Below are 9,238 nucleotides of genomic sequence, written 5' to 3'. Positions count from 1 at the left end.
ATGGCACCTAAACTATACAGTGGGCACATGTATAGGGCAAAATAACAACTCTATTTTATTTTATGAAGCTTTCCCAGGCTTGTGAAGTGTAATGTATTTGCTGCTACATATACGTCCATTCAACTTTAATTTGGCGCCGTATGCAAATTAGGCATCACTAGCGTAAATTCGCTACCGTTCGCCTCCCTGAGCGCAACTTTGGATTTTAGTGAATTAGCGGCGCCCTGGCGAAGTGCGGCAAAGGCGTCGCTAGCGCATTTTCGCTGCTTAGTGAATTTGCCCCTATATGTAGAGGGATATGGGTGGATAGTTTTCTCCAACCTAGGGGAACCATTACCATGATGAGCTCCATAAAAAAATATTGGCACTATTTTCCACAGAGAAAGGCACTAGACAGCACCAGCCTTCACTGAGACCACCCTGAAAGCGGAGAAAGATTTCTGTGGGTCAGTTATTGTAACATAAATGTTACAGTTTATAAACAAATTTCAGACATAAAACAATATAATATTAGCACATTCTGACAGCAGCTTTTTAGGAACAGATTAAAAATCAAAGCAAATGATAACAGGAGTATTAGACAGTTGATGTAAGATACAGTTCGAATTAATAAGCAACAGTCTATACATGAAAAGAGAGGGTAAAAGATACAATAACACCCATGCAGAGTATTTTCTAAGCAATTTCAGTTATTTTTCTTCAGCGCCTCATGGAACTTTGGCAGCACCCAGGTCTTACCCGCATCAAAATTATAATTAAGTTTACAAGTGTCAACATTACAGGTATTTACAAAAAACAGTTGTAACCAGGACAATTACAGCACAATGCTTTATGATGGAAACACAAAAATGTTGTGGACCCTGTATTCTGGTACAGAATCTTGGGCAAAGAGTTATTTTGTTGAATTAAAAGACGACAATTGCATTGATGTTCTGTGTATGTATGAACAACAAGAAGCTGTTCACTTCCTGGCAAATTTATGTTCCAGCTCAGCCCTATGCTTACCCCTCCTGCTGTAGGACTGGGGCAGGAATAGAGGGGTCACCAGTGCAGAGAGTGCATTTGTAGTTGCCTATACTTAAAGAGGTGAGGTTTATGGCAGAAGCCACACTGACAAGAAGTCCATTTGGCCCTTAAAAGTGACCCTGATCCTGACCAGGGACTTAACTACAGAGGAAGCAGACCCTGTGGTTGCAGGGGGGGGCAGTATGTATATGGGGGCCCACGAGGCCCTAAATAATGAGCAATTTCAACATGTATTGGTAAAATGACAACCTCTGGATATGTTGGGGGCCTCAAAGTTAATTAGCTGTGGGGCCCAGTAACATCTAGTTATGCCACTGATCCTGACTTCACAGCCTAAGTAACACTGATCTAAATTACCTGGAGGAATTACCAGAGGAAGGCAAGGCTTGGAAAAAAAAAACTTGCGTACGTGTATAGATTTTTACATGTTATATAGATTTTAACTGTTTTGAGAATCGGACTGGGCTGGTGGGCCCTGGCCCTACCAGGCCCACACCCGTCTACTGCCCGTACAGGCTTGCGCTGCCCCCAATTTCTCCCCTCAGCCCGAAGGTGGCTGCAACTAGAGGACAGGTACGCCTAGGGAATCTGGAGCGGGGTTGTGGCTGGGGCAAGGGGCCTGGAGGGGGGTTATAGCTGAGTTGGGGGCCTGGAGGGGGGGTTGTGGCTAAGGCACAGAGGGGGTTGGGGCCTGTGTAGTGGAAGCTCTGTTGGGCCTTGGACCCTCCAGTTTGACGGTGCCTGTTTTATCCAAAAGGAGTAAGCTACATTGTATATTCCTCAGGGAAAATATTTGATTTCCTTTTAAACCATATAGTAAAAAAATCTCCACTGTACCCCCGCTGTTGTGCATACAAAAGCAAGATGGTGTCAGTGACACCTGATGTCAGCTTGAGCCAGCCTTTAGCCTTCAGCTGTAGTTCCACTTAAACTCCCAGTGCTGGAATAGCAATTAAAGGTCTGCAGGCTGGATTACTGATGGGCCTGTTGGGACTATTTTGCATTGTTTTTTCTGATGAGCTCCAAAGGCAGCTATATCTTCCTTTACTGTAATATTATGCTGCTGTTGTGTACAGGTAGAGTATTATTCCTGTAGACATTGTCCCACATACAAGTGCAGACCCACAAAGCAGATATCACTTCAGAACATTCCCTTTCTTGTTCAACTTGTTACTACAGATAATGACCCTGTTCTTTAGTATCACACGAGAGTAAGAAAAGCAAGAATAGTGCAGTAAATCATAGGACTTTGGACATAATATTTAGAGCAATTTTTAGACTCCATAGTCAAGGGCAATTATTGTTACTCTTAAGACCACATGTGCCATGTAGGTCCCTTCTTATTGAACATCTGACTTGCTCCAGATATAAGTTTATGATTGGTAACAACTGCCTTCTGAAAACTGTCGCGTTTTTATATTAATTCTGCACCTCCAGCCTGATGTGCCTCTTCTGTTTAACTTGAGTGGAGAGAGAACTGTCTTCACGGAGTGTGAGAGCAAGCCATTGTCAAAGGGTTTTAAATAAAGTTAAGTGTTAACGTCACTTGTGGAGCAAAATGTTTCATCGACCTCTAGGTGGCACAGGAGGTGGATGAGTTCTTGGGCCTGGAGGAGGGGGAATTGGCCTAGAATAAAAATGTAGAAAAATATAATAATTACATGCATGCATTCAAAAATTCATTCATTAAGTCTCTTTCTAAAGGTGTGTATTTCCTTTAAGTTGCTAAGTTTTTACTTGGTTTTTATCAAGTTAACACCTTTTTATATGCCACAGTTTTACAATCAGCTATTCATTTCCATTACATCATTACTCGACTTCATAAATCCTCATGATTTTACTCAGCATGCAGAGGCATTTAATTGGTAAAGGTTTTACTCACCTTTATAAATATTACCCTATGCCCGATAGCACACAATGTAGAAGAGCCTAAAAGTGCACCTACTGCCTCCCTTTTACTTAAATGGGAACTACAAGGGTTATGTTACCTTCTATTTGGAATTGTGGGTGGTCTGGCTGGTGGTCGTTCTTCTTCTGCAGGCTGCATGGGGCTATGCTGTGTGAGAGTATCCACATATTCGTTATCCTAGAATTTAAAAGAAAGAAAGAACTAAAATATGTTTTAAAAATGTATATGCTCTACTGTTTACACAATGTTTCTGTCAGTTCTGCGTTGACCAGAGAAGCAGGAATCGCAAAGAACTTACTAGCAAAAATACTTGCAGGAACATGAGGGAGAAGGAAGTGCTAATGGGAAGTAAACGAATGAAGGAAACTGGCAATGATTTAAGTTGAAGACAGCAGGAGAATGACAAAATAATATTAGAAAATAGATCTAGCTGAAGATAGAAAATTTGTCAAAAAAGGCAGAGCAAGTCAGTGGCAAAGATGAAGGAATGTAGTGTGATGATCAATGATCATTGGAGATGGATTGGCAAGTTGAAATGGGGTAGGTGTAAAAGGAACAGAGGAAAGAACGAATGTGCACATTTGTATTGTGCATAGACATGGAATAGACATGGTGCTGGCACTCATTGCTCTAAATAAAACAAAATGTTCCCTTAATTATTACATCATAAGCAATGACAGGTGGACAGGCACAATTTGCTATTTTCCACCAGACAGCAGCAGCAGTCAAAACATCCGTGTGCCATAGGACTTGATGAATGGTGTGCCACGCACCACATGACAAAATAAAGTCTGCTCTGTCTGCGCATGCTTTTCTTTGCACCACACCAATGCACTAGAATCCTGCAATAACTACTGATACTAATTGTGTTAGCTTGGTGAAGAGGCCAATATAAAACAAATGATGGTATGCACAGAGTATTTTGTATTAAGCATATAGGGGACCATTTTCTAGTCCAGCCAGTGTCACACTAAGGCACCTGAAGCCAACTAGAGTACCTGACTTTAAGGGGCCCCAACCTAGCATGTAAGATTTGGTGGTGGGTGGTGCCTGGTTGCTGTGCACCTCTCATTATTGTACAGTGCTAAGTGCATCAACAACAGCACTGCTAGGCACACAATAGTTCCAGGGTACAGGGCCACTATCTTACTGGACTTACAGCTTTTTGCTGCTCCATATAAATAGTTTTTTTTTCTCGTTTCCCTTCTATTTCTTAAGTATTCCTTTGCCATCCATTTTTGACTTCATTCAAGAATGTTCTGTGTCTCTCTTATGTCATTTTTATTAAAATTAGAATTATCTGACTTGGTCAAGGTTTTAAAAAAAAAATAATTCATTACAATTACCTCATTGTCTCCTTCCATGCCGCTGCTTGTGCTCATTATGCTTCTGGTGCTAGATCGGTTGCTGCCACTGCCTGAATAGTAAATAAAACATACTTTATTGCAGGGTACATACAAAACATAGCATTGCGATTGAGTTATAGCTTATAAACTTAGGGCTTGCAGGCTATAAGTTAATAATTGTATTTGCTTCAAAAGCATGGCCCCAGATCTGACTTGCAATCAAATGCAAACTGCATAGCAAGTTAGACGAGTTTTACTAAAATATGCAGACAAAAAATGTACAACTTATAAATGCTACAAAACCACATGGCCAAAATACCATACAAATTCTTACTGCAGAAACTAGACTTCAAACATTTCAAAACAGGCTTGCTTGCATGCATTCACATTTGTTTGCTATTTAGTGAGTGATTTGGAGCTATAAGGTGAGCACCTGATTGGGTATCAAGGGTCGGACTGGGCCAGTGCAACACTGGTAAAAAACACGATGTGGAGCTTGGCCCTGCTGACCCAGGCCCGCTCCCTGATAGCAACCTCCCTAATGCTTTCGCAAGTAAAAGGACCAGTACCTGGCTGATGTGGTGTATGCATCATTGGAGGAGGTTGTGGTAGTGGAAGCATGCCAGCGGATGGAGAAGTTCACAACGGGTGGGGGCCTGAGTTTGCAGCCCCGGTGGCCACTCACACCCCAGTTCAACACTGGATTAAACACTCCAGCTTGTGTAGCATTTCTGCTTATGGACCCTCCATTTGGTCCTATACATTTGAATACTTAATTTATGTAGGGAGGAAACCTTATTTCCAGTAGGAGGAATGGGGTACTGCTTTAATCATATAGAGGACAACTTGCCACAATCAGCTGGGCTTAGGACCCACAAGGAGGGTGATCTGAAGCCACTCTAGATGCAGGATCAGAACAGCTAATCAGGCCTTGATTTGTGGGAAAGCCACAAAGGCCTGGGCCTAGGGTGACAGGATTTTAGGAGTGGCATACCACCCAACTGCATCCACATTGCTTCTGAAGCACTGGGGAAATGCAGGAGATTTTATAGTTTTTTTAAATTTCCCATGCACCTTCAGTGTTCTGGACTTGTAAAAGGAAATTTGCAATTGCGCACATGTCAAGGGGAGGGTGGGCGACATGCATCGGTGGGCCTAGGGGCACCCCATGAATAAATCCAGCACTGCAGATAATGCTTGTCACTCACAACGGCAATGTATTTAATTTGGGTACATGGAATGCAGGCCATTGGATGTATCTCCTTATTGACTTTCTTTTATTATTGACTTTTCTTTTATTGGGAGACTCGTTTGTGAGGAAATTCAGTGTTTTTGGGGGTGTTTTGGGAGGGTTATCCCCCAAAACATTGAATTCCATCACAACGCCTTAAATGTATGTGAAAGCATTTCCTGTTGTTACTCAAGGTAATGCTACGTGGGGATTCCTAGGCAGACATCCAGGGGTACCACTGATCTTTTGCATAAACAAAGTGCAGGTGATTTTCTTCTATAGCCTATCTGAGCTGTAAACACCTGTACCTGTAGAAGTATTTATACGGCACAATGAGTGACCCACGAAAAAAGGGAGGTTAAGTACACACAGTATGCTGCACTGCGGCTGGCTAAATAAATAATGTTTGTCTTTGTGATTGCTTAGCCTCACAGTTTTTGTTGCCTTTATTAAGAACATGATGTGTGTAGCACCTGGGATACTAAAAGTGTTCCCATTCCTAATTGCTTCGTTGATGAAACTCCCAACTCATTGTTCCAAATGGGTTACATTTATAAAAACAACCATTTAGCCACTTCCAGGTAATTGACAATATAATGCTTTCAAATAATGGCAACATACAAGTCAGGATAAGCAGACTGTACTTAATAGGAGCCTTATATTATGAGAAATCATCATCCAAGCAAATTGTTTTAAAATCTAACTGATATTCAGGAACAGAACAAGCCTATGACCATAATGTGAATGATGTATATTCTCTGTAAAGTGATGTATATAATATGTTGGTGCTATACAGTATGAATACTAAATAATAATAATAATAATGTAGTACCCATGCTTTATTGCTTATTGTTTATCCCTATCAGCTCTGCTTATAAAGTTAATTGGAAACAAGGCAGTGAGCACAAACACAAGACTTACTTGCAGTACTGGAGGTGCTGTCAGTCTTCCAGTTCCGTCGTGTGATATCTTTTTTTGGAGGAGCATGCAGCATAGGACCTGAATTATAGATACCATATTGTAGGTTTGTATCTGTATTCTTGCCACGTCGGATGGGCTCAGTGATGTTGAACTCTAAATCAAAATAAATATACATTAGGGATTTGGGCCCTTGAAAAGACAAAGGTACTCTGATCAGAATGCCTGCAAAAGTAAATTAGCAATACACATGCACATGCAATTATGTATAAGATTACTTGCAGCCTTATTTGGGCAAAAGTCATTGCACCCAGTCAGTTTGTTTGGAACACCCCCTGATAGAGGCTTCAGGGTTCTCACTGCAGCCTGCATCAATATGAACATTAAACTTTCACCTGAAGAAGCATGTGCAGATGCCAGTGTAATGCCAGTGTAATGCTGAATTGTGCGGAACTGTGTCCAATTGGTGTTAAAATCAAGTACAATTGCTTGCATTTGGACATTTGACTGCAATAACATTGGAATTGCGAAGGGGGTGATGATGTATTTTGTATAAAAAACATGCAGAATTGCACTTTGCATTAATGGGGTGCTTCACCTTTATGTTAACTTTTAGTATGTTAAAGAATGGCTAACTCTAAGCAATTTTCAATTGGCCTTCAGTTTTCTTTTTTTTATTGATTGTTAAAGGGATACTGTCATGGGGAAAAAATGTTTTCAAATGAATCAGTTAATAGTGCTGCTCCAGCAGAATTCTGCACTGAAATCCATTTCTCAAAAGAGCAAACAGATTTTTTTTATATTCAGTTTTGAAATCTGACATGGGGCTAGACATATTGTCAATTTCCCAGCTGCCCCAAGTCATGTGACTTGTGCTCTGATATACTTCAATCACTCTTTACTGCTGTACAGCAAGTTAGAGTGAGATCACCCCCCTCCCTTTTTCCCCCCAGCAGCCAAACAAAAGAACAATGGGAAGGTAACAAGATAGCAGCTCCCTAAAGCTCCCCATAGACGCGACGATTTTTCTTGCCTAACGACCGATTTTAGGGAAGCCCGACCAATCCTTCGAAATTATCGTGCGGTTAGTGGGATTCGAACGATCATACATCTTACGATTTTTCGGCCGACATCTGTCAGGAAATTTATCGGCCAGGTCAAAAAATCTTTGTCAGTCCCACTGCAATCTATCTATGTTTGCAGGGCCAAGCATGCAGCTCCCCTTTGTTTTCCTGGCAAATTGGTCTTTTTAGTTGATGGTAAATTCGTACGATCGTACGATCGTTCTGAGAGGATCGTGGTCTCACGATCAGGATCTGATCTTTTAAAAATCTCAACATCTATGGCCAGCTTAACACAAGATAACAGCTGCCTGGTAGATCTAAGAACAGCACTCAATAGTAAAAACCCATGCCCCACTAAGACACATTCAGTTACATTGAGAAAGAAAAACAGCAGCCTGCCAGAAAGCATTTCTCTCCTAAAGTGCAGGTACAAGTCACATGACTGGGGGCAGCTGGGAAATTGACAAAATGTCTAGCCCCATATCAGATTTCAAAATTGAATATAAAAAAAATCTGTTTGCTCTTTTGAGAAATGGATTTCAGTGCAGAATTCTGCTGGAGTAGCACTATTAACTGATGCGTTTTGAAAAAAACATGTTTTCCGATGACAGAATCCCTTTAATTATTTTCTGGCTCTCAAATGGGGGCCACTGACCCCATCTAAAACACATTCTCTGTAAGGCTACACATTTACAAATGAAAAATGACAAAAAATGAAAACCGATTTGAACTTGTCTCAGGATATCACTCTCTACATCATTCTAAAAGTTAATTTAGTATGATGTAGACGAGAGTGGTACAACTCCTTTGAGTAAATGGCCCTTTAAGTTATGTGACTTGCATGTAAAATAACAATCTCTTAAAGAAAGTTAGTTGTCTGTGACCAGACAGGTTCTGCAGCGATTAGTAGAGAGATCTGTTGAACACTGAAAAAACAGGCATTATGTGAGAACTTGCCAAGGTGCATTCTACACATATTTTGTTGTAGTTTTAGTGCATGACCTTTTGGTTCTGTGAACCTTGGTCAGGATTCCAAAAATAATTCATATAATGTTCATGAGTTGCAATATGGCTTATTTCCTCACTGCTAGATTATTTTTATGCATATATGTATTTACACCAATGATAATAACTAATAGTATCTCTTTGTTTGGCTGATAAGATAAAAACTAAGGGTGGTAGCAGACAGGGAGATTAGTTGCCCAACGACAAAACTACTCTACTTCAGGCGACTAATCTCCCCAAATCCCTCCCCTTTGGCAAGAATGCGAATCGCCGACGGGATGGCATACGTAGTTCTTCATTTTAGTTTTTGTTTATACAGTGACTTCCACTGGAACTTACTTTATTACCTTACTCAGGGTTGCCAACTGGCCGGTATTTTACAGACCTGGCCAGTAAAAACGATGGCTGATCGCAATGTTAGTAATAGGGAAAAAAGATAAATATATAGAAAAGGTGGCAACCCTACTCAAGATCTGAAGCAATGTCTTGCATCATTTTTATAATATTAGACTAATAGAAAATAAATGCATTTGTAAATTCATTTGCCATGAAACAAGTCTAACTTGCTTAAAGGGGTGGTTAACCTTTGAGTTAACTTTTAGTGCTTTATAGAATGGCTAATTCTACGCAGCTTTTCAACTGGCCTTCTTTTTATTTTAATGACTTTTAAACTATATCCTAAGTGGAGATCAGTCTGGTCACCGGTACTTGTGTTTCAGGCACCCCTAATGCAATATTA

The 9,238-nt window shown here is 40.6% G+C and overlaps 1 protein-coding gene across 3 annotated transcripts in view; it reads right to left on the bottom strand.

The window, feature by feature from the left end:
* Positions 1-219: 219 nt before the first annotated feature.
* Positions 220-9,238, bottom strand: part of pik3ap1.L (phosphoinositide-3-kinase adaptor protein 1 L homeolog) — a 49,968-nt gene continuing 40,949 nt past the window's right edge. For all 3 annotated transcript variants that reach the window (XM_018225369.2, XM_018225370.2, XM_041568796.1), the window contains 4 exons: positions 6,434-6,586; positions 4,282-4,352; positions 3,015-3,112; positions 220-2,653 (listed from right to left, as the gene is read on the bottom strand). In XM_018225369.2, coding sequence (XP_018080858.1) covers positions 2,590-2,653; positions 3,015-3,112; positions 4,282-4,352; positions 6,434-6,586 — 386 coding nt within the window. In that variant the 3' untranslated portion in view covers positions 220-2,589. The remainder of the gene's footprint in view (positions 2,654-3,014; positions 3,113-4,281; positions 4,353-6,433; positions 6,587-9,238) is intronic.

Source organism: Xenopus laevis, chromosome 7L (assembly GCF_017654675.1).
Source record: "Xenopus laevis strain J_2021 chromosome 7L, Xenopus_laevis_v10.1, whole genome shotgun sequence".
NCBI lineage: Eukaryota > Metazoa > Chordata > Amphibia > Anura > Pipidae > Xenopus > Xenopus laevis.
Note: the sequence above shows the minus strand (reverse complement) of the source record. Positions and strands in the feature narration are given on the sequence as shown.